This window comes from Crassostrea angulata, chromosome 6 (genome assembly GCF_025612915.1).
Source record: "Crassostrea angulata isolate pt1a10 chromosome 6, ASM2561291v2, whole genome shotgun sequence".
In the NCBI taxonomy this organism is placed as follows: domain Eukaryota; kingdom Metazoa; phylum Mollusca; class Bivalvia; order Ostreida; family Ostreidae; genus Magallana; species Magallana angulata.
In genome coordinates, this window is record NC_069116.1 from 48,666,264 (window position 1) to 48,692,930 (window position 26,667).

The 26,667-nt window shown below is 33.4% G+C and overlaps 2 protein-coding genes and 1 long non-coding RNA gene across 7 annotated transcripts in view; 1 reads left to right on the top strand and 2 right to left on the bottom strand.

Annotated features, from left to right (window-relative positions):
- The window catches only part of LOC128186905 (uncharacterized), an 82,346-nt gene that overhangs the window by 18,308 nt on the left and 37,371 nt on the right, over positions 1-26,667 (top strand). For all 5 annotated transcript variants that reach the window (XR_008244002.1, XR_008244000.1, XR_008243997.1 and 2 more), the window contains exons 2-3: positions 10,563-10,634; positions 11,474-11,517. The gene's annotated coding sequence lies outside the window, so the exon portion shown is untranslated. The remainder of the gene's footprint in view (positions 1-10,562; positions 10,635-11,473; positions 11,518-26,667) is intronic.
- On the bottom strand, positions 1,593-4,435 carry LOC128186904 (uncharacterized). The gene is made up of 2 exons (XM_052856867.1): positions 1,831-4,435; positions 1,593-1,622 (listed from the first exon to the last, which is right to left on the bottom strand). The coding sequence occupies exon 1, from the start codon at positions 4,422-4,424 to the stop codon at positions 2,340-2,342; it is 2,085 nt and encodes a 694-aa protein (XP_052712827.1). The 5' UTR covers positions 4,425-4,435; the 3' UTR covers positions 1,593-1,622; positions 1,831-2,339.
- LOC128186907 (uncharacterized) lies at positions 8,363-8,768 on the bottom strand. Its single transcript, XR_008244003.1, has 2 exons — positions 8,601-8,768; positions 8,363-8,392 (listed from the first exon to the last, which is right to left on the bottom strand). It is a non-coding gene; the product is annotated as an uncharacterized LOC128186907 (long non-coding RNA).

Below are 26,667 nucleotides of genomic sequence, written 5' to 3' on the forward strand. Positions count from 1 at the left end.
AGACTGTTTATTAATTCGATGATATATTCGAATAAATACATGGTTACTCTTCCTTAAGAGAATGTTTTTATTGGAGTCCAATGGAATTACCTTTTTGCATCTTAATATTAAATTTTTGCGTCGTATCCAGCGTCTTTGACATTGTTTATAATACCACCACCAAAAAAAGTTGAAATTTAACCGTGCATCTACAGGATGTAAAAATGTATTAATAAACCATTAAATGAATGACATTCCTCTATCATTTGCAAATTGATGTACGTTTCATAGAACAACGATTTTGCTTTAGAAAATATAACAGTTATTACTTCACATTAAAGAATTGTATTGAAATGAAGTGAGATATCCTTAACCGTGCATTCATAGATTGTTATAAAAGTATTTGTGAACCATTAAATAAATCACATCCCTCTATCTTTCCCAATTGCTGTACGTACGTTTCAAAGAACAACAATTTAATTTAGAATATATAATATTAGTTCACATTGAAGAATTTTATCAAAACGAAGTGAGATCTCCTAAACCGCCAATGTTCGTTAAGATCAGCATAGGTTACATGTATCCATGAGGTACGGTAATGTTCGATAGATTTATTCACCTTAATACACTGTATTGGGTCAGTGGCCTGCTTACATGCCTATTTCTATGTGTCTTGTGGCTGATGAAGATATTATAGCATAACATATAAAATGCAGAATTTGATATAATTTTATTAGTTAACTTCATTTAAGTGCAAATAATGATATAATTTTTAAAGTAAACTTCATCTGAATTTATCGAAAATATTTCAATGATAAATATCATATAAATATAATCATATATTCTTATACGTTCTGTTGCACTTAATGACAAACACTTTTTCATATTTCTAGTGTCAATCATTTTATAAAGAACTATATATGATATTAGTCAAATTTGGCCCCCATAATTCGTTATTTTTAAAGTGATTCAGGTACATTATTTTGTTGTATTATTTTATAAAAGAATTGACATAAAATATGTTTTTCACCTATGTAGTTGACTTATATGCACTCACTGGCGGTATATGACGTCAGAAGTGACGCTATTTTTATAATTCAATCAAATCAGTCCAAAATTGACTTTTTCTTAACTTTTTTCGAATGGGAAATATAGAGTGACTCTTTGAACAAGAACTAACTTTTTGTCACTTATAAGTACTAGAGAGATACATCTTTGGTGAAAATATTTTGTTTGTTCAAGCAGTCGGTCGATGTTTCCTTAAAGAAAAACTGCTTCAAAACAAGCCGTTTTATGCTGAAAATGCGAAAATGGCGGGAAAATGTTAATTTTATGATGTCATGTTTTTAAATTGTATGCACTAAAATCAAAATGAAAATTATGAAAAAACTTCAAATGTATATTTGTACAAATAAAAAAAAGAATTACAGTAAACTGACAATGTTCATTTAAGGGGGCCATTTTAGGCTCAAACCATCCTTTCTAAATTCTGAAAAATAGAATCTGGAAAGAACCAACAACCCACAACTACAAGAATAAACCCTTGCTAAACCTCTCACCATTTTGAGTATTCTGATACTATTCTGTCTCCCGATTGATTCAGACAACGTAGACAGATAGATAACGATTTAATATCGTAAAAGCTGCAAACAAAACAAAACACAAACTTAGAATAAAGTACAAATGTAAAAACTATGTAAACACTACGATACAGGTATAGGTTGACAATGTAGGTCAAGTGAACCGAAAAATGTAAACATTACACCGTTATATACCGAAAGGTTTATAGAAACCATGGTAATACCGAATTATGAAAGAAATAATGTACAAAATACATATATGTTTACTTACACTGGTAATGACTGTAAGTTTTGGCAAGAGTAGAAAGACAGAATGCCTTGGAACATAGGAAAATGTGCGAAGCTAAAATATAGCGCCAAAAGTTAATACGGAAAACAGTTCGTGACAATTTCGACAAAATAAACTGATATAAACGGATCGGATAGAAACGGAATGCGATCCACCACACTCCCCGTCCGATATCTGCAAGATATCGCTAACATACTATTTGTTTGAAAAATGATGTACAATTATAACTAGAAAACAAATTTCACAAACCTTACTGTGTACCTTTCACACTAAAAAATGAATGCATCAAATACCCTAACAAATCCTTTTTCCGACAACCCTTAACATAGTACCTGTAATACTGACAATGACTAGAAGTTACCCAACTGGTTTCATTTGCATGTCTAAAAATCTCATACAACTACCTGACAATAAAAAATAGCACTGTATACAAATACAGATAGATCAATGTACTTTGAAGTGTGAAAAATTAAAGTCTCTTTGGTAGTAGTTCAGTTTATTAACAGCACCAGTTCAGTAATAGGACGGGTGAGGATTACTGGTTTACCATCTCTTACAATTCGAACTTGCACTTTACGCACATGGTTATCATTATGAGACGGATACACACTCTCTACGGTTCCAACCGGCCACTGAAATCTGGGTAAGCTCGAGTCCTTCAGCAAAATCACATCTCCTATTTTGATGTTTGGTCTTTCCTCAGTCCACTTGCGACGAGATTGCAGGCTCTGGAGAAACTGTTCCTTCCACTGTTTCCAGAAGGTGTTTGCTAAAACTTGGACATGGCGCCACTGTGCCTTGTAGATGTCCTTGATATCCAAACCTTCACATAAAGTGGGGCATCCTGTGGTCCTCTGAGTGAGAAGTAACGAAGGACTGAGAATCATGGGAGCGTTTGAGTCATATGAAATAGCAGTAATGGGTCTCGAGTTAATGATGGCGCTGACCTCTGCCATCAGTGTAACGAGGACTTCGTGGGTGATCTCACGTTGCTGTCTAAGAAACATTGAGTCCAAGATCCTCCTTGCGATGCCTATCATGCGTTCCCACACTCCACCCATGTGGGAGGAGTGGGGTGCGTTGAAGATCCAAGTTATCCCATGGCGGTCTAGGTGGTCTTTAAATGGCTCATCTTCAATGTTTACTACATTTGTCTTCATCTCGTCAGCGGCTCCAACGAAGTTGGTACCTCGGTCAGAGCGAAACTCTCTGACCTCTCCTCTGATGGCCACGAGGCGACGGATTGCGTTAATTACAGAAGAACTAGTCATATCTTCTACTACTTCTATATGAACTGCTCTGGTTGTGAGGCAGGTAAAAAGCAAAGCCCACCTCTTGTTGTGTGCCATACCCCCTCTAGTTTTCCTTGATATAACCATCCATGGGCCAAACGTATCTACTCCCACAGATGTGAATGGAGGCCCTGGCTCAATGCGATCCGTGGGCAAGTCTGCCATCTTCTGGTATTCAAAGTTTCCTCTGAGCTTTCGACACACTATACATTTGTGTAGAAGAGAAGATACAACTCTCTTAGAGCCCGTCACCCAGTACCCATGGTTGCGAAGAGCGCCCTCGGTAATGAGTCTGCCTTGGTGGTGCACAAGTTCATGAATATGACGTACAAGTAGAACGGTTAGATGAGACTTTCCGGGTAGAATGATTGGGTTCCGCTGTTCTACTGGTAGGCTGCTCTGAGAAAGTCTCCCACCAACTCGCAGGATCCCTTTTTCGTCCAAGACAGGAGATAAACGACACAGAGGACTTGCTCTGGAGACAGGTGACTTTGTACTCAATGAAGCTATTTCGTCTCCATATGCTTGCTTCTGAATGATCTTGATTAGGACCTCTTCAGACTCCTCCCTCAGCCTCACTGGTTCGTTTCCTCCTTTCCTTTTGAAACGACGTCTAGCACGTCCCTTTATGAGAGTTATTACACTAACTAACTTGTGCCAACGACTGAATCTGTTGCATCTGTCCGCGAAATCCTCATCCAACGCACAAGTCGTTTTCTTCACTTCAATTCTGATCTCCTTATCCAATTCAGGTGACACGAGTGAATACTCCTGTGTAGCGCTGAGTTCAGGGTGTATCAAGAAAGACGGTCCCTTAAGCCATTTTTCTTGGAGGTCTCCAACAGATCTCAGGCCCCTTGTACCATGATCTGCTGGGTTGTCAACTGTCGACACATAAAACCATTGCTTTGGCTCTGTCACTGATAATATGCGCTCTACGCGGTTGCTGACATAGTTGAAGAAGCGTCTGGTTTTGTTGTTAAGGTAGCCCAACACAACCTTGCTGTCTGTATGGTATCGAATCTCTTCTAATGTGGTCTGTAAATTCTTCCTGATGAATTCTCCAACTTCTGTAGCCAACAAAGCTGCGCAAAGCTCCAGGCGAGGTATTGTGTGGCCTTTGGAGGGAGCCAGTTTTGCCTTTCCCATAATAAAGGACACACTGATTTCTCCTTTGTAGCAAGACCTGAGATACGCAACGGCTGACACAGCTAACTCCGAGGCGTCTGAAAATACATGTAGTTGTACCCAGTCCAAGTGGCTCAAAGACTCTTTAAAGTACATTCGTGGGACCATTACATTTTCCAGCGAAGATAAAGAGTTTTTCCACATACGCCAACTTTCGGCTGTTCCAGGTTCCAAAGTTTCATCCCAGTCTGATGATTTCGTGATCTCTCGGAGGAGAATTTTTCCTGGAAGCAGTATTGGAGCGACGAACCCCATAGGATCATAAATGCTGTTAAGAGTGGACAAACAGCCTCGCCGTGTGTCAGGCTTCTCTTCAAGTTGTATCTGGAAGGTGAAGGCATCGAGATGCAAATCCCAAGACACACCAAGGCTCTGGTGAACCGGAAGCGTATCCTTTTCCGTGTTGAGTGACACCATCTCCTTACACAAATCTTCCCGGGGAAAGGCACTCATGACTACAGGGTCATTTGAGGCGATTTTGTGGAGATGTAGATTACCTTCAGTTTTCAGAGCAGTTTGTGTCCTTTTAAGGAGATCGATAGCCTCTTCCGCAGAAGTTAAGGAGGTGAGACCGTCATCCACGTAGAAATTGTGGGTCACGAATTCTGCTACATCATCACCATAGACATCTGTCTGTTGAACACATTTTCTAAGACCGTATGTAGCTACGGCAGGTGAGGGTGAATTCCCGAACGCATGAGCCTTCATCCTGTACTCAATTAGGGGGGCATCTGCGTCATTGTCCTTATACCAAAGGAACCTCAAATGATCTCTGTGATCCTCCCTGACTAGAAAGGAATAGAACATCTGTTCTATGTCTGCTACTATTGCACATTTCTCCTTCCTGAATCGAATCAGTATTCCCTGTAAGTTGTTTGTAAGGTTAGGTCCAGTGGTGAGAATCTTGTTCAGGGACATTCCGTTGAACTCAGCTGATGAGTCAAACACTCCTCTGATCTTCTCTGGTTTCTTTGGGTGGTATACTCCAAAGAGGGGCAAGTACCATGCTTCTTTGTCCTTAGTTAGTTCGGGAGCCACTTCAGCTGCTGATTCGAGCACTTTGCTCATGAACTCGACAAAGTGTTTTCTCTTTGTAATATTCTTCTGGAGACTCTTATCTAAGATGTAAGCGCGGCGTTCTGCTAACTCTTTGTTGTTTGGTAAGGGAGCGTGTGGTCGAAATGGCAATGGTGCCGTCCAATTTCCATCTCCTCCTCTCACCATTTCTTTATCCATTATTTCTAAGAAGTGTCTATCCTCTACCGATAGTCCGACTTCATTATCATTATCTTCTTTACGAAAGAGATTGTCGCCTGAGTAAGAACTGGCTACTCTCTGATCCTTGTCTGGGGGTTTGTTAGTATCCAGCCGTTTTACGGAAATGCCTTTGCTGCATGGTTCAAACAAAGAAGGACGTCCATCTCTTCTGACAGAGGTTTTCTTGCTGTTTACCATAAAGGGAGTCCTAGTTCTCTCTAAGCAGGCTTCTCCAATGATGACCCAACCATGATGAAGCCTTTGAGCAAAGGGTGTATCTTTGGGTCCTATTATCTGATCCAGCACGTGATGAGCTTCTGTCACGTCTCTGCCAATGAGAAGACCTATAGGCACATCTGGGTCATATGGGGGTATCATGTTTGCAATGCCCTGTAGGTGGGGAAAATGCTGCGCAACGTCTGGCGTCGGGATTTCAGTCACATCATTTGGAATTTCAGGGCACTCAATCACCGTAGGAAGTTCTAAGTTGTAGTCCTTGTCTAGTGACTGGATGGTAAGATTATGAGCTATTCTGCCGGCTGTTTGGTAGCTTCCTGAACAGGATGTTAATGTGTACTGTGTTTCCGCTGTATGGATTCCTAGTGTGTCTAGCACTTCAGGACTGATAAGCGACCTGTTGCAGTGCTCATCAAGCATGGCATAAACTTTAGTTGACCTCTCAGGATTCCCAGTTTTGTAGATGTTGACAGCTAAAGTCTTGGCACAAGAGCGTCCCTTGAAGGATTTTCCGCAGATAGCTGTACATTTGGAGCTGATTGGGATGACATCAAGATGCTCCCCGCCATCAACTCTCTCTGTCTTTGTCTGTGTCACTGGTTCTGTTCCCAAGGGTGTCTTTGACATGTGCATGGCGGTCATGTGTGAAGTACTATTGCACTCCGAACATTTCAGAGATGTTTTACAGTCAGTCCTTAAATGTTCTAAACTGCAGCATCTGAAGCAGGCTCTATGTTCTTTTAACAGTCCTTTCTTTTCATCAAAGGATCTCTTGAAAAATTCTTTGCAGTCCTTCAACTCATGAGTTCGCGACTTGGGGTGTATTGGGCACAAGATTTTCTGTTTGTATTCAGATCTCTCGTCCTGTTTCACACCAGTTTTTTTTGTCGTTACATAACATTGTCTTTGTTTCTGCACTGGTTTCGGTTCTTCATTGACCTTTCTGTAATCAAACATGAAACAAGGGTCATTTAAGGTTGATGCCATCTCACTGACGAAGTCTATGAACACTGTGAAAGGTGGGAATGTTACATTTCTGGATTTCTTGTATCTTGCCGCACGATCCATCCACTTGTTCTGAAGAAACTGAGGCAGCTTTGTTATGATAGGGTTCACGCCTGAAGAGGTGTCATAGAAGGAAAGCAAGGCTGCATAGTTTGAGTCTTCTTTCAGACACTGTATTTCTGACAGGATGTCGACCAGATCATACATGTGTCGAGCGTCTCGAGGAAGTTGGATGCGCTGAAAGGAAGCTAATTTTTTTCTGATCGAACTTTCTATCAACTCTGGTGCGCCATATCTTTCGTCAAGTCTAGCCCAGATGCGTTGCAACCCAACAATTGGATTGTGGATGTTTGCTGCTCTTAAACTTAGAGCTTGTCTTGAGGAGTCAGGCCCTAACCACTTCACCAGGAGATCTGTCTCCTCCTGTGGTGTCAAAATGAGGCTCTCTACAATATTCTTGAATGAAGCCTTCCACACTGAATAATTTGTTGGATTGTCATCAAATTTCATAAATCTATTCATGGTAATGTCTTTCTTTAACAGAAAATTATGAAATTCACTCAGTTGATTTGGATAATGTGCAGCTGATGGTGCGGGCGCAGATACTGGGTAACTCGGAAAATGGCTTAGAGTGTGTTGTCGCTGCCTGAGTTGGTCGACGTGCACGTCAGGCGTTTGCTGACTAAACACTTGTGGAGGCATTTTTTCATTTTTCATGAAACTTGTTTCTGTCTGCAGGGATTTAAAATTTGCATTTTCTATAAAGTTCCTTGTCTTCTCAACGCCTGACAGTTTGGGAATATCTTTAAGACGATCATCTTCTTGTGAGTTCAGGTCATCATCGGATTCCTCTTCAGCTACTTCCTGTTTCGTTCTGTTAAGTTCAAACATGGTACTTAGCTCTGCACGTCTTCTCTCTATACTCGCCTTCTTTTCCTCTTCTGCCAACTGGGCTTCAATAAGCTTTAGTCTTGCTGTTTCTTCAGCCAGTTTGAGTTTTATGGCACTTCGTTTGGATGATGATGTTTTTTGAGATTCTTTATCTTTATCAATGAGTGTCAAGTGCTTTTTTGCTGCCTCTAGTGCACTCTGTGTCTTCATGTTTACCTCTTGGTATTCACTTACTTGGATGTTTTTCTGTCTAAGGCTCTGTTCTGTTGAATAGCCTTCTAGCAATGCCACATAGTTTTTATGAGTGAGTTCGTATTTTGCACATCCAATCTCTAATCTTTGTATTGCTTCCCTGATTTCTTTTGGGTTGGATTTCACAATTGCGATTGTCATGAGTTCGTTTGATAACTGATCCTTGCATTTCTCTAATTCATTAACAAACCGCACACAATGAGTCTCATACAGCTCTTTTCCTTTTTCGGTAAGAGTTCTTATGCGTTTTTCTCTCTCTGCGGTAGATTCCTCTGGGTTCTGTGCTTCGGGCGATTCAACATGGTCAAGGTTTCCCTTCTCGTCCGCCATACTGTTGTAGTCATTACCAGTCTTTTACTATTCTGTCTCCCGATTGATTCAGACAACGTAGACAGATAGATAACGATTTAATATCGTAAAAGCTGCAAACAAAACAAAACACAAACTTAGAATAAAGTACAAATGTAAAAACTATGTAAACACTACGATACAGGTATAGGTTGACAATGTAGGTCAAGTGAACCGAAAAATGTAAACATTACACCGTTATATACCGAAAGGTTTATAGAAACCATGGTAATACCGAATTATGAAAGAAATAATGTACAAAATACATATATGTTTACTTACACTGGTAATGACTGTAAGTTTTGGCAAGAGTAGAAAGACAGAATGCCTTGGAACATAGGAAAATGTGCGAAGCTAAAATATAGCGCCAAAAGTTAATACGGAAAACAGTTCGTGACAATTTCGACAAAATAAACTGATATAAACGGATCGGATAGAAACGGAATGCGATCCACCACAGATACATATAAATGTTGCTTGCTTAATATTAAAAGCAATTAAATCATGTTGCTGTTGATGACCTTTTCTCTTTTATCTACTACTAGATTTACCACGAAGATCAATATTCTGATAAACATATTAAAAATGAATTGCTATTCTGAGATAGTATATGTGCACTTTATCATCATACAGAATCTAAACATGAAGCAAATGTAATCAAAATATTATAAGTTGAAAATGAAATATTATTGATAAAACATTCAACCCTGTAAATTTCAAAATGTAATGCTTGTGAGTCCTACTATTTAACCGACATATTCATCTATTTACCTCTCCTTTTTCTCTCAATCTTATTGTCTTATCTAGAGCTGATGGCTTAAAATAATTGATAAGAATCTTGCAAACAAAATTGCAGTATTAGATTTCCATGCAAGCTTCAAGCTCAAGTAAATCCATAGAGGTCAATCTCAAATTATTAACAAAACACAGAATATCTCTCATAGTTAATTTAATAAAGGCATTGCTACAAGATGTAGAAGTCTGCTTGCACAGAAACTAATTTTGTATTCTAATCGGGATAATGGTTCAAAGGCTTCTTATGCTTGGATATCTTCAGTACCACCGTAGAAGTTCTAATGCTAATTAACTTTAGAGAGTTAGATTTTTATGCTTTAAAGTACAATTTTATATTCTATATAGTGTTAAAGCAGTAATCTGTAATAAAGTAGTATGTTTTAGATTTAAAGATTTTTTAATATTTGTCATTTCCAGGACACATATTCCTAAAATATATGCATAATCCATACACTAAGATACCATAAAAAATTAAATGCATCATCTGAGTTGATATTAATTTTTTTTTTGCAGAATTATGTGTTTCTGAACTTTCATTAAATATTTTGATACATAAATGTTGTTATATACATTATGTATTTGTCTTACAACGTTAATATCATTTTTATTTCCATTTTTTATATCCTTTTTTAAGCTGCACATATACACTCTTTGGATTCAAAATAATTTGCTTTTATTGTATCAAGTTTTGATCGCTCTTTGTGGTATCAATGCTTGAGATTCGTGTATTCTTCTGATGTTTCCTAAATTTTAATTCAAATTTATCTAAAATTCATGTAGAAATATTCAAAAAAAATTCAAAATTATTTTTTTTAACCTTCACTTCAATATTTTGTCAATGTTTTTGGGTTTTTTAGATATTAAATGGTTTAATCTAATCTTAAACAAAGCTGTATTGTTAATATGCATTTACACACGAAATGCAGAATGGAATGCAGAATTGCAAATCCTTTGCTATTGCCCCATCCAAGGGTAAATGTTCACTTAGAAATCAAAAGTTTGTTTTAACAATAACCCCTAACGTGTCATTCATTTTTAATTGATATGAAACTGCTTTAAACCACTGCAATATGCTGCAGACCAGTGGCAGTGTAAAAGATCAGAGCCTTCTGAATGTAACAAGGATATCCTAACACCATATGCTTATAAGGTCAATGAACTCTCTGCAACATGTTGAAAGGATTAAGGCAGTGTATTCACATTACTCAATTGTGTTAATAATAAAAAGCAATGCAAAATATAAGCGAATATAGATCTACACACCTTTTTCTAATCTGGAAATATATCTTTTCATTTCATATCATAACATAATCTATATATATATTTTTAAAGGTAGGTATGTTGAAAAATCACAAGTAAATTTTTTTATTGACATATACATCCAAATATAATTTGCAAAAATTCTATTTTAATATGTTATTCTGAAAATATAGACCATTGATTTTAAAGGAATGAGAGTACCAATGCACCGGATGTTGACATCAGAGGAGTGTTGATACAAGATTGGGCCGAGCAGAAAAGGTAGGGGATAGATGATTGGCTGAATTATTTGCTAAAATAATTATTATTTTTAAGTAAATTTGACAATTCAATGATGAAATGGAGAAGCACTGCAGAAATTAAAAAAATAAAAGGGGTTGAAATAGGAGGTGGATATCAAATTTGAGACATACATATATTGATTTAAAAAAAACATAAAAAAAGAATGTTTTGATTTATAACCGGTTCTGTCTTCATGTGATCCTGGTTTCATGTGCCTATTATATCAGCGATTATTATGCGTGTAAAATTTATCATCATGCATGAATATATTATATTTGAAGTGTGCTTTCGAATCTCGATTTTTCTAAAATAGGAATGCATGTAACCTTTACCTACAGTTTTGTTTTGTTGAGACGGTATTTACATTGAGATAGCGAAATGTGTTGTATGCATTTATTTGCACATATATTTTTCATATTTTATTTAAAAACAAATTAGAAATTCTTTATTCAAAACAGAACATAATCATTAAATCTTTATTGTAAAAAAAATTCAATTATCCTTCATATATACCTTCTCATAAGCGTGTTAATTATTCAATATTTATGTTTTTAATAAAACGATATATTTGACACAAATACGCTATTTATTGCTGTTTTGGAGTTTTTTAATTAAAGCACTATAAAAAGAACATGAGGATAAACAGTGATTCAAAACAGAATATTTCTGATAAAATATTAATAACTATATTGATTTGATCGTAAAAATTATTCATTTGCAAAAATTCGTACATTGAAATATTCAGAGGCCATCCACCTGAAGAACATACATGTATGGTTGTCTTGAATCTAACATATCGCCAATGACCTATTTTTCAGAGAAGCCAATCAAGTTGCTGTGTCTCGCTAGTCCAAAGGACAAGGTAAAGTTATGTAATATAAGTATTATCTAGTTTGTTTCTAAGCTTCACGTTCTATCCAGAACAAATAACAGGTTGCTTAAACATCAAATACAAAAGAATCGAGAAGGAGCGAGAGAAGTTTATTTTCGAAAAAAAAAAATTAAGATAAAATTCTTGAGGACATTGTGATGAAACTAAAAGAGATCGAAAACTAATTGAAAAAAAAGTTTTGAAAGAATTTGCAAACTATAATAATATTGTATAAATTATGGCTTATTTAAACGTTTTGAGCTGAAAATTGGCTGGCTGCCAAGCAAAAATGATCAGGGTTACACGCTTCACATCCTTATCCGTTCGTTAGTAGACATATCGTCCTCGAACCGTGGGCGTCAAAGGAAATCTTCTATGAAGCTATACCGATAATATAATCCAAGTTGAACGTCCCATGTAGAAAAAAAAATCATCTCAAACAGTAACGTGAATTTATGCTTCTTTTAGTTTACCATCCATCCATTGCAAAACACGATGCATTTTTTGACGTCTTTTGTTGGGAGCAAGATGACATTTTTTACAGTTGTTTTCCTGGTGAAATCGCTTTGGTCATGACAACCGTAAATAAAATCAGATGTTTCAAAAACCTATGACAGTTGTCATTGTAAGGGGTATTTGTATTTATGTTGACAACTAAATGTGGTGTCGTTCAAAAAAGGTCCTTTGTGTAACATTAGAAACGAACAGAGAGCACGTGACAAATGTCCTTCTATCGCAAGATTTAACGTTGATCACAGCTTGACCATTCCGTCGGCATTGAATATGTACCTAATGATCTTTCCACGTCGTTAAGTGACACGTGTTGGCTCTACCCAAGAAGGTTGGCGAACTTTGGCAACATGTTGTAAAAAGCATGTTGGTTTAAAATCGAACCCCATAAGTGTTTTTACATTCTTACAAATCAAATGTAATACTCTATTTCCCTTTTTAGTACAAACTATGATTTTTCATTTGTTAAACATGTGGTACTGCAGTTATTGACAACTTCTTATGATTGGCAACCAACTTTATATGAAAGGAAAAAAACCTCTGTTGGTATTTGGTATAGATTTCAGTTGATTTGTATCTATTTAAAACCTTACATTCTTTTAATTTCCCTGTTTCTGTCGTCCAAATAGAAGAGAAGATTATAGCACAACGTTTCAATTACCTTATTAATCATAAATGTTTTGAATATTTTTTTTTAATCAAACGTATGCTAGCACATACTGAAATATTTTCATTTTTATAGGGAAATGTATTCAAATGTATCTTGCTGGAAGCGTTTAAACCTTTTAAAGTTTTTTTTATCAGAATCTTAACTTCTTCCACGTAGTTCCAAATAAATAAGTGTTAAATGCTAAAGAACAGAAATTCCTGTTGTTCTACTCATTCTAATTCGATTGGCAATCAAAATTGCTTCAAACCAGAAAAAGACTAGGCAAAGGTTTGTTTTATTTAGATTCAACCGTAAACAATAATGTTAAATTAAAAGTATCAAAAAAAGTTAACAATATTAAAAGGTTTATTATAATATATTATAACAAACTTCTGATATACAATGCACCGATTAAAGCAATAATATCGAACTATTCAAAACAATCTCTTCCAAATCTCATAAAATATATTGCAAACTATTACAGTTCACATCTACAAAATTATTTGTAAAGTTAAAGAATGTAACAGTTATGGCACTCTTTTCAGTTTGTTTTTCATTGATAATCTCATTCGTTTTCTCTCTATTTGCAAAGTCAGGTGGAAAATCTTAATGCACCCCTCATCTTCATAGTCAATCTATCGAATCCATATCATACTTATGGCAATTTTCTCACATTTTAACATCGTTGGGGATGACCAGTTTTTCTATCTATTTGAAAGGTTGCATGGGGCGTTTTTGTAATTGCATTTATACCTCCTTGTTTTTGTATAAGGATGGTCATAAGTATTCAATCAGCCAATATTATTTTCATTCTATCCAGCCTATAAAATTCATGAAACCGGTCATTTCACCAAGTGTTTTCTTGATGTGTTTTTGCAGAGCAGCCTTTATGCAATCTGTCATCACATGTTGTAGTTCCTTTTTTAAGGATTCGTTTTTATTATATTCATCCCCGATTTTTCTGAGTTTCATCACGATTTCTCCAACAAGTTCTTCATCGGGTTTGTTTGCGTCCGCGCTGATATGCATTGGTTCAGCAATGCATAGATCCATTTTGATCAGCTTTGTATCAGATCATATGTTGTCCTACACAGATTAAAAATCTATTGATACATACTGGATGCTGGTTTATATATACATCCAGTCCAGTAGGCTTACGCGAAGCTTCAATTTGATTGGTTACTTGGTAACTAGGTCAGTGGTCTAATGCCCTACTGGACGGTAAATCCGACCTTAAGAAGTGGAACATGCAATGCAGGTTGATGACCGAAGGGGCTAAAAGCATGTCCTGGTATACATTGGTATTTCTCAATATATTAATATGAATACCGTTTGTTTGAAGTGTGGTCGATTTAGACTAAGTATTGACCTTTACGAAATTTCATTTTATACACTTTATGGTGTATTCGAAATCATGGTGGCTGTTTTTATACAAATTATTATTGTAGTCCAATTAGATTTTTGCATCTTAACTTTGAATTTGTACATCAGATTTAGCATCCTTTTTATTGTGTTTGATGAATAGCATCAACAATTTTATATAATTTTAACCGTACATAAACTAGTTGTTAGATAAAAATTGTTGAGCCATTAATATACGACATTTTTCTTACATTCCAAATAGTTGAATGTTTCCCAGAACGGTTACTTTTGTTAGACAATACCATATAAGTTCATATAAAACAACTGAATTAAAATGAAGTATAATATCATAAAACGTCAAAGTTTGTTAAGATCAGTAAAGATTATGTGCATCCATTAGGTGCGATATTGTTCGATAGGTTTATTTACCTTATCACGAGTATTGTGCCAATGGCCTGCTTTTGCTTATGCGTGTATTTATGTATCCTTTTGCTGATAAAGATACAATAGAATATTTATTAAATTGAGAATAAGGTAAAATATACTTACACTTTATTTGAATAAGTCGAACAAATGTAACAATACACAGAATGATATCTGGGGTTTTTTAATTTCGTTGCAACATGTATAATGTATAAAACCATTTTGTATTCCGAGTGTCAAACTCTTAAGTACAAAACTTTGTACTTAGCTTTTAATTTGAAAAAGTGTACCTTATTCTTTAACAACCTTTAAACTTTAAATGGCAACTATAAATATAAGTGTTTGTGAATTTCTAAATGATATATAGTGAAACTGCGAAAAAGAAGAAAATAAGCAACCTCTCAGAACTGCGCTAATAGTCCTAAATAAACTCCCATCGTCACCACTTTTTTCACTTTATTTATATACAGTAAAACACGGTTATAGCGAACACGCTTATAATGAATTGACGCTTACAGCGAAGTGAATTTCATTCCCCAAGTCTCTATTTCATGTTGTAAACTTGACGGATATAACGAATAACGCTTATAACGAAGTTAAATAGGCCGTCCCTGGGACTTCGTTATAAGCGTGTTTTACTGTATATAAATGCTTCTTACTTAATATAAAAGCAATTTTTATCCGTTCATGATTTATTTTTCAAGTCATTAGCTGTTGGATTTTAAGAATTAATTGATATTCATAGACAGTAGGCATGCTTTTTTTCATAACATTTCAACGAATATGACTCAAATGCAATAGATATTTCATTACTTAAATAAGATATGAATGAAAAGGAATTCCTCTATTGATCTTAAGTTTTGAGTACTCGGAGTTTTTTAATCTGAACATTTCAACTCTCTTTCTCTCTCTCTCTCCCATCTCTCTCTCTCTCTCTCTCTCTCTCTCTCTCTCTCTCTCTCTCTCTCTCTCTCTCTCTCTCTCTCTCTCTCTGCCAAACGTTTTATGCAAGCTTCATGGAGAATTAAAATAACATCATTTTTTTATCATTTGAAATTATTAACAAAACACAGATAATCTCTAATAGTTAATTTGTTAATGGATTTGCTAGACGGACTACAGATGGAGAAGTCTGTGTTTGCTGAATCTGATTTTGTGCTCTCGTTGGGTCAATGGTTCATAGGATCGTAACACTTACATTCTTTATCTGAAGCAAATACCGTGGTAGTTCTGATGCTAATTAGATTGATAGAGTTCTGTGTTTTATTATTTCATTGTATGATAATTCAAGTATATTGTGATTAAATGATAAATTTTATTTCATAAAATCTTTTGAATTTATCATTTAGTTCAATGAATATTTTTTTTTTTATAAAATATGGACAAGATATATACGTTAACAATCTAAAAGTTCATAACTTGTCATCTAAGTTGTTATTTTAAAATTATGTGAAAATTGTTAGTTTTATTAAATATTTTATCATTATATGATATAATTATATGTTCATATATACATTATGTCATTATTATAGAGGATTTATTCCGCTTTTTGAATATGCAATAAAGCTTTTTCTATATACCAAAAAGAACAACGGGTTCTCTTGTGGTTAGAGTAAATGGACGATGGATATGTGTTTATGGAAAAATATAAGTCCTTCTTCAATCAAATAGAATTCCCCCCCCCCCCCCCCAGTTTTATATAGACTTGGTGAATCGTATATAAATTGAGGATTTTTTTCAATATTTAAGAAAAAGATAATGTTGAAAATTATAAATACATTCTGAAATAATCAAATTGCCTTCTTACAAAGTTCTTGTTGTAAAATTTCCTGTACAATTGTTTGCCCCTAGTTTTTTAATAATTTATAAAGGTTTTTTACTGTTATGCATAATGAAAATGAAGTAGGTGAAAGATAGTTTGCATGAGTGTGGGTCATTTAAAGGTGCAGCAAGAACAAAATCTCAAATGGAAATATAAATTGGCAATATCCATTGTGTCAGGACATTGCCTGCAATTAAGTGGTTTCCATTTATCCTAAGCAACCCCTGACACTGTCAATTAATCAACATATTCCATTTCCTTTTGGCCAGTTTCATTCGTTATGAGAACTTCGCTGAATGACTGGATTTGTTCATTAGTAAACTGCTCATAAACATCTTTAGGATTCAAAAGTGATTAAAACTGTCAAATAAATTACTCTATTTCATTGTACCAAGTTTTAATTGCTCAACAGTTTAGACTAATTTAAGATGTTTGAAAACTTATTCCTTTTTTTTTTACATTGAACTTCATATTTTCTATTTAGAATATTATAAATATAAAATAAAAAGTAATTTTATGAAAATAATGTTTTGCAAGGATTCAATTTTCTTGTGAATATCACACTTTCGCGTCGGGCAATATTTTGTCCCTCGGGGGCTAATATAACCAATGCTGCCCTCAACCCCAGTCAATATTCGTATGATATTAATGCTGCATATAAATTCACATGCTCTCATTGCATTGAGTTTTTAAATACTTTCTCTAATTAGTTGTCAAAAAGGCAGATCATGTACAAAATATTATAATGTTTAATTTTGGTATGTAAGTACGGCAATAAACAAACATTGCTCATTTAGACAAATGTCTATATTGTAATATTGATAGGCCATCAACTTGATGGGCATATATTGTTGTGTTTAGGTAGACAAATTTTTTTTCAGAGTAGGCATTAAAGTGGCTGAATTTCGTAAGTCGAATGCAATTAATAGATATAAGGAAACATCCAATTTTTCAAAACATTACATTCTTTGCAGAAAAAAAATGATAAGTTTACTTTATCGTATACTCAAATGCAAAAATATTCAGACGTGGCGGGCCAAAATCAATTTTGTGATAAAATTGATACACGTCAGAAACATTAAATAAAAATCCAATAGTGAGAGAATTTGCAAACAATGTAATCCTGCATTATTCAGGCTTTACTCAAAAGTGTAAAGAAGAAACTTGTTCTGGTTGCTTATTTCACAGGTTCAGTAGAATGGTGAAAGGACATGTGAAGCAAACCCATCATGGTTACATTCTTCACATCCTGATCAGTTTAGTGGAAGACATACCTTTCTCGAACCATGGGCGTCAAAGGAAATAAATCTTGTATAAAGCTATACTGATAAAATAACTGGAAGTGAATGCCAAACTAAGACAAAAATATATCTGCATCAGCAAAGTATAAATATAGTCGTCCAGTCTTTCCCTCGTCCTTTGCAAAATGTTGCAATTTGAAAGAAGATTGTGATATTCATGATGTCCGTATCATTTTAAAATGACGATTTTATTACACAATCAGTGTTTCCTGTTAAAAAATACTAGATTATTTTTAAAATAAATGAGCTCCAGATGTGCCTCTGAATATCAAATTTAAGGTCAGACGACACGTTCCTCAAAAATCTTTTTTGTATCTCCTCGTAATAAAGAGTTCCAATAAAAAATATTAATTTTATAATTACTTTAAAAATGATCAAAATTTACTTGGATTGGGTTCTATGTCTAGATGGTCGGGTGGTTAGAACCGTGGCCGCTCACTGCCAAAAGCGTATAGGTTCTAGAGCCGTGAGTTCAAAGCCCCGCCCCGGTGGAGATACTGTGGAATCATTAAATTTCGTGGGGGCCAATTTTCGTGGATTTCTTAAATTTTACAAGTTCGTGGGGACGTAATTTCGTGTATTCTGTTAAACCTACAAAGGAAATATGACTTTATTACCATAAGTTATTAATTCGTGGAGGATGTTAATTCGTGGATGAGAGGTACCCACGAATTCCACGAAAATTGAGCCACCACGAAATCTAATGATTCCACAGTATTGTTTTAATATTGTGAATTTCGCTGTGCTGTAAATGTATTTATTTTTATATCAGCAATTCAAGTGTATTTTCAGGAAGATGATATAGGATATTGCATACTCTAGTATTTTGCAGAAATGCCTGGTAAGGTACCCTAATTTTTTGCAAGAAAGCTTGTCAAAGTAATAGTAAACCATTAACAAATACATGGAAAAAGTTATCTAAAATTGAGGAACGTGTCGTCTGACCTTAATACTTTATTTCAATGTATAGTACAAACTATGGAGTAACAACTATAATTCCCGAAAAAAGATAATTTTAACTGATTTAAGCTAGTTAATAACCACCTCTAATGGTTACTAATTCAATTTTATATTTTAAATGGCAAGACCTTCTTTGCATGCATTCAGAAAATTACACGTTTTAAATTTTTCTGTTGCAAAGTTCAGTATCAACAATTTTGCACAGTTTCAATAATCTTATTAATCATAAATATTTTCATTTTGTTTGATTTAATGTGTGTTGGCATTTCTAATCTTTAAAGGAAACATCCTAGTGTATCTTGCTAAAAGGTGTTTAGTTCTTTAAAAGTTTTTTGAGATCCCAGTTGCCTTACAAGTAGTTCCAAACATGTGGGTATCATTATGAATCGTTCAATGGTAAGAATAAAAAATCCCTTGGCTCCTACCTATTCAGCATATTTGACACCCAAGGTTGTTTTTAAACCAGAAGCGCTTTGTTATATTTAATTTAAATTATCTAAAGTTATATAAAATGCAAGAGTATCAATTATTCACAACAGCAAGAAAAATTATCAGTTTTATGATATTTATTTTGAAAACATAATTGAAATACAATGCACCGAATAAAGCAATGGCATCATAAAATTCAGAACAAACTTCTTTTTATCTCACCGGATATATTGTAAACTATTATAGTTTATATCTACAAAACTGTTTGTAAAGTAGAATTGTACAGTACTTATGGCACTCCATTCAGTATTCTTTCGTTTATAAGAGTCTCACCGGTTCTTCTCTCTATTTGAAAACTCAGGTATAAAACTTGCTTTGTGATTGCACTCGTCCTCTTCTTATTTTGTTACATGAATATTAATCTTCGCTGTCGTCCAGCAGTTTAGTCAATGTATCCATTTCATAAATACTTTTGGCACTCTCTTCAAACGCTTTCACATTGTTGAGAGCATAACAAGTTCTTTCTACATGTATTTGGGAGGTTGCATGGATTATTAGATTCTGTGATCAGATTGCTGTGGTCTTTGCACCTATTCTTTTCTTGTTTTCGTTCTAGCATTCAATCATCCAACAATATTTTCATTCAATCCAATCTATAACATCCATGAAACTGGCCATTTCACCGAGTGTTTCCTTAATGCGTTTTTGCAAAACAGCTTTTATGCAATCTTTCATCAAATATGCCAGTTCCTTTTTTAAAGATGCGTTTTCATTAAATTCATCCCCGATTTTTCTGAGTTTCATCACAATTTCTTCAACAAGTTCTTCATCGGTTTTGTTTGCGTCTGCACTGATATGCATAGGTTTAACAGTACCTATATCCATATTGATCAGCTTGGTATCAGATCATGGATTGTCCTACACAGAGTAGTAACCTATCGATACATACTGGATGTTGGTTTATATATACATCCAGTCTATTAGGCTTACGCGGAGCCCCGATGTGATTGGCTACTGGGTAACTAGGTCAGTGGTCTAATGACCTACTGGACGGTAAATCCGACTTTAAGAAAAGGTACATGCATTGCAGGTTGATGACCGATTGATTTGAAAGCATGTTCCGGTATAAGCTGGATATATTATATTATATTGAACATAGAGATCAATAGTCTCTGATCCTGATATACAAATTAAAACTTGTGCTGCAACCTATGATTAAAAGATATTCAAATTATCATCAAGACAGTTTACACAACTGCAAAAACAATTGGTATTACATTTCTTGAACAAAGTAAGAACAATAGAGAATTTTCCTGTAGTAGTTTTAATTTTCAATTTTTTTTGATAAATTGAAATATTTAAAGGTTTTTTTTCTATATGTTGCAACCGTCTATTCATCTGTTTATTTATCTATCTTTTTACCTGAAGTGTCTTTAATTCTCTCTTTCATATATATTTATATCTTCAGCTGGTGGGTAAAATGAATAATAGGCCACATTTGTTACTGGTAAGTTCTTAGAAATACACAGTTATAACAGTTTTGCAAGTTTCACGTAAGGCCAAAGAGGTCAGCATGTTTAATCTTATGAAATGATTTACAAAAAAGAGTATCTTTTAAAGATAATCTGACTTCGGAATTGCTACACGGATCCAGAAGTCTGTGTGCGCCGAAACTTATTTTGTTTTCTTGTCCGTTTAATGGTTCAAAGGCTCTGAAAGCTTATAACATAAGCAAATAACACATTCGTTCTAATGCCGATAACTTTTACAAACTTTATTTTATTCAGGTTTATTTCCTTTTAGTGAATTCACATACTACAAACGTATTAGAGTTATTTTACAAAATAAAGGTGAAATTTTACGTTCAAAATTGTTTGCTTCATAATGCCAGCATATCTCCTCAGCAAAAGAAAACTATTAATCATTCTTAACAATTATCTATTATGCGAAATTATTTGCAATATATCGATGTATATATAATTTGCTACATGAACAGAATTTTAGCTTGATATATTAATTGTATTAGGACATTGCCTGCATTAAAGTGGTTCCCATTAATCCTAAACAACCCCTGACACTGTCAATTACAATAATTAACATATTAATATCGTATTGGTCAGTTTCATTTGTTAACCGAACTGAGTTGAGTAACTAATTTTGTTCATTGACAAACTTCTAATATGCATCCATTGATTAAAAATTACTTAAACTGTCAAAAAAATATTTCCTTCATTGAAACAAGTTTAGCTCGTTCTTCGGGGTATGACAGTTTAAAATTTCTGTAAACTTATCATTCTTATAATAAATTTTATATTTTTCATTTAAGATGATACTAATTTAGAATAAAAAATAATTTTGTAGAGTTTCATTCTTTATTATTTTTTAAAGTTTTTTAAAATTACTAGTTTAAAATGGGTTTTTTTGTTTTTCTTACTGTTTTCTACTTATATATTGCATCATGTAAATGTCAGTATAACATAACAGTAATATAAACTTATCTTGCGACATTCATTTACACTAGAACCTTAAAACAAAGATATTCAAAACTTAAGTTATTTTTTCTTCATCTATGGTCTATGCTCACCTAAAAATAGTACTTCTAGTTGCAATAAATCCCCAACGTAGCATTCATTTTAGAATTGATATTTAAATTTTCTATGTTAATGCAACATGTTAAGGACTAGTGGCAGGGTAATAAACCAGAACCTTCATAATGTGACAGCGATATCCTATGCTTACAATGTCAATGAACTTTTGTGCAACATGTTGTAAGGATTAAGGCAGCGAATAAGCAAATTCTCCGCTTCAATAACAAACACTTTTTCCTGAAAGGTACTCTATCAAAGAATTTCAATTCCATTATTATGGATACGTACAGTTTTTTGATTTACATCATTGTTCTACCTATAATATTTAAAATACAGGTATTGACCATATTAATAAAAGTTTAAAATTGTATAATATTTTATTGCTATGCAATATGATATGCGTATGATATGACCATTGTCATTGGATGTTAATTTTACTATTACGAATATTCTATGCATTATAAAACATTTTTCAAATGATAACTAAATGACTTTTTTCTGTTTGTTATTATTTTACCGTGTATATGCGAAGAAGATATATTCTAAAACATCCGATAAATGATGATACCGTTATATATTTGCAACATGTGTCAGTGGTCAAACGTCTTATTGGGGTTTATGTCCTGCTTATTAGATAGTACATGTTATGTAGGTGATTGAAACACTTCAACATAATATAAAGAAGGAGAAAGATTATCATCGTTGAGTTTGTTTAGTTTTGTTGTATAATTGTTTTGTCGGGTAATAGTAGTACGTTTAGTAAATGATTTCTGTTTGCTGAAAGTAGGTATTCTGATAAATTAGGTTATTGGTCTAATTTCTGACTGTTTACTAAATCTGACTCAAGAACTGATACATGCAGTGCTGGTTGATGACCAGTTATCATGATTGTAAGATTTCGTTTACATTAATAATTGTTATAGTAGTCTTATTTCACTTTTTGCAGATTCAATTATAATCCGTATCTATTTTCTGTTCTGTAGACTTTGGTAGAGATAAGGTAGTTTAATCTTTCTTACTATTGTCACCAAAATAAGACAGAGGATGGTTTTTATAGTGAGAGTTGCATGATCGGTTGATATAATCATCTACTTATTACCATGTTGTACTCGTCATTACTCTCCCGTTTTTGGGGTTTATAAAGAATTACCAACGGAATAATGTTGAATTTAGATTATGACATACCTCGTTTTGATATCTTTTTCTTAAATTATCAGAATTATATATAAATATTCTTAATAAGTCTAATTATGTTGCTTAGTCTGGATGTACATAAACAAACAATACATTTAAATAGAAATCTTTTGATTTGAATACAGGAGTTTTCTTCTATAGCGAGACAAAATACGACAAGATGCAATGTTGCTTGATTTCTAGTATTTATGTCAGGGATCATAATGCATGCAAACGTTATCATTATGCATACATAACTAATATATAAAGTGCTTCTGAATCTGAATCACATGTTGCTAAAATGTTAAAAAGCGTCGCCTACAATTTTGTGTTGTAACTAGTTTTTGTATTGATTGGCATTTATGATGAGTAAAATGTGTTGCATGTACTGATCTGCATATGTTCACAGTTATTGTTCCAATTTTAATATTTGAAAAATTGAAAATGATAATTATATCTGAAAAATTATTTGATTGTTTAAAAATTAATGGATGGTACACCACAATCATATGATGGCATTCTTAGGGTTTTAGACTTTTTCGCACACAAGTAACAGGCTTAAAAATAAATTTTACAAAAACAAAAATGGTTTGGATTGGTAGCAAAAAAATTTCAAAGGATGTATTCCATCATTCACGATGGAAACTTAGTTGGAACATTTTAAATTTTGAGCTTCTAGGTATCAAGTTTTCAGTTAAATTAGATGAAATGGAAGAATTAAATTATTTACCAAAATTGTCTGAAATTAGAAGATTGATAAATCAGTGGAAGTTAAGAAAATTAACACCAATTGGTCGAATTACGATAATCAAGACACTAATAATACCAAAGCTAAATCATTTGATACTAGCATTACCCAACCCAAAAACTGAATACCTAAAAACTTTTGAACATGATATTTTTCATTTCCTATGGGGCTGTAAAGTTCATAAAGTAAAGAAATGTACAATCATACAAGATTATAATCATGGGGGTCTCAAAATGGTTGATTATGGAATTTTATCACAGCACTCAAAGCTACTTGGATGAGAAGACTAATTAAAACTGATACAAAATGGGTAAAGCTTTTAGAATCAATTTTGAAAATTAGTATCTCTGAAATATGGAGAAATGGTCCTGATTATTCGTACCTTCTATGTAAAAAATTAGAAAATTCTTTTTGGAAAGAAGTGCTCCTCAGCTGGTTAAAATAAACAAACGCCACTTAGTAGACCCCAAATTATAAATGATAATATAAGGCACAATCCCAAAATCACCATAGACAATAAATCAATATTTATCAAAAGTTATGTTAATAAAGGATTTATTTTTGTTAGTGATCTGCTTAATATAGATGGAACATTTAGAAACTTTGATGAATTGAAACACATTAATCCAAAGACAAATTTCATAGAGTATGCAAGTTTAAGAACTGCAGTTACAACCAGACTACATACACAAGATATACACTTACCAAACCTACAGAACACATTACAATATGGACCAATTGTCCCTAATCATATTCTATTGTTTATTAATACTTGTAAAGGTTGTAAACCCATGTACAACATACTATTAGACAAAAAAAGAGAAATATGTACATCGATATCAAAATGGAGAGAAAAGGGTTATAACTATTCACAAACTTCTTGGAGTAGAATTTTTGAACTCCCTTTTAAGTGTACACAGGAATCAAAACTACATTGGCTGCAATATCAAATACTTCAAAGGATTGTCCCTACAAATAACTATCTTTTTAATATAAAAAAGCAGAATCTGCTGTTTGCACCTTTTGTAAAAAAGATGAAGAAAGTATTGGTCATTTATTTTATGAATGTAATATAGTAAAAGAATTGTGGTGTGATGTTGAAGAGTGGATTTTTACACAGTTTGAAATCTCGATTACATCTGATATTCAATCAGTTCTTTTTGGAAAATACAAAAATAAAGAAAGTTATAAATTTTTTAACCTGATAGCTCTTATTGTGAAGCAATATATTTTTTCATGTAAATAGTAAAAGTAATCCGACACCAAATATACATGCCTTGAAAAAGGTCATAACAGAAAGAATCTTAACTGAAAAATATTTGCTGTTGAAAAGATGTAATTATAAGGAATACGAAAGCCACTGGCAGAATATCTGTGAAAATTGTAGTTATAGAGATAAGTTTAATTTTTCTGTTTTTTGTTTTTTTGATCGATGTGAACCCTCATATCATTTCATTTGTTTTCAGTATAGCATAGTCTATACTTGTATTGTAATCCACCTGCATAATCTCTCTCTCTCTCTCTCTCTCTCTCTCTCTCTCAAAATCAGCTTCACTTCATATGAAATATACAAAACTGTACTATTAAGTAGAAATAGTATAAAGACTATGTAATATGTTTATGAAAATGTTACAATCATTATTATGTTACATATGTACATATGTTGTGAAATGAAAAACCCAATAAAAAAAAAATTAATGTAAAGAATCAAAATATCTTTCATATATCCAAACTTTTATAACAATTTTTTAATTTTAGTTTTATTGTTTTGTACATATTTGATAATACAAAAATGAAGTATTTCACACAAATTACCGATTAAAAGAGTGTTATTTTTCAAATTTAAAGGCGAAGAAGTACTCAAAGAAGCATTTCAAAACATTAGTAATCCTGAGATAATATTCAACATTTATTTTGAAATTATCAAGTACATTCATTTAGACAAATGCATACATTGTAATTTACATAGGCCATCAACCGGAAGTGCCTATATTGCTGTGTTGAGGTAGACATATCATCTAGTAGGGCATTGGACCACTAATCTATTTTTCAGGGAAGGTTGTTGCATCTTTAAATTTAAATGGACAAGACAAAATTATGTAATGTAAGTAAAGATCCCGATTGTATCAAGCTTCATATTTTTTGTAGACTAAATAAATGATTAACTTTATCATATAATCAAATACAAACGAAATTCAAAAGAAGCTAGTTAAAATTAATTTTGTGATGAAACTGAGACAGATTTTTTATATCCAGTTTTAAGAAAATTTACGAACTACAATAAAATCTTCATTATTTATTTGAACTTTTAAAGTTGAAACTTGTTCTGATTGCTAATATCACAGATTCAATAGATTGGGTTTTGGTGGATAAATCAAAATTAGCTTGTTGGATAGGCTCATCAGTTACACGCTTCACATCCTTATGAGGTCATTGGTAGATATATCCTCCTCGAACCGTAGGCGTCAGGGGGAATCTTTTATGAAGCTGTAATGATAAAGTAAACCGAGGTGAATACCCTACATTAAAAAAATCATTCAAAACAGTAACGTGAATAAAATCTTTATTTAATATACCATCTGTCCTTTGCAAAACATGTTGCATTTTGAAAAAAAACTGTTGATATCCATGTTACATATCATTTGAAAATAGGGGTTTTATTACACTTTCAGTGTCCAATGTTAAATAGTACAAAATTAATTTTTATTATATTTAGCAACTTAAACAAGCAAACCTCTCACCTTTGTCCAGACACCCATAAAGCTTTCAGAATCAATATCTTATATCTTATGTCTTCTAAAACCATGTTTTATAAAAAATTGTTTGGGCTTATTTTATTTATTAGTTCATTTCGTTGATTGGATTTTTTTATTTATTTTTTCATTTGGTGACATTTTATTATTCTACTTCTTCGCAAGATAAGATTGTTTTTCAAAATTAAATTTAGAAATCATTCTGATGTTATTTCTAAAGTATGCAACCATATCCTTTTTTATGATATATTTTTAGGAGCAATTTTTTCCAGCGTTGTTCTCTCTGATGAATATCACAACAGTCGTGCCAACCTTGATAAAAATTAAGTTCTGTCACAATTCTATGGCCATTGACATTGTCAGGGGTATTCGAGGTATTCGATTTTTATGTCAACAACAGTTTTGGGGATTGTACAAAGAAGA

Bases quoted from the DNA above. Each gene is read 5' to 3' on its own strand.
- LOC128186904 (XM_052856867.1), bottom strand. From the start codon at position 4,424: ATGTACTTTAAAGAGTCTTTGAGCCACTTGGACTGGGTACAACTACAT.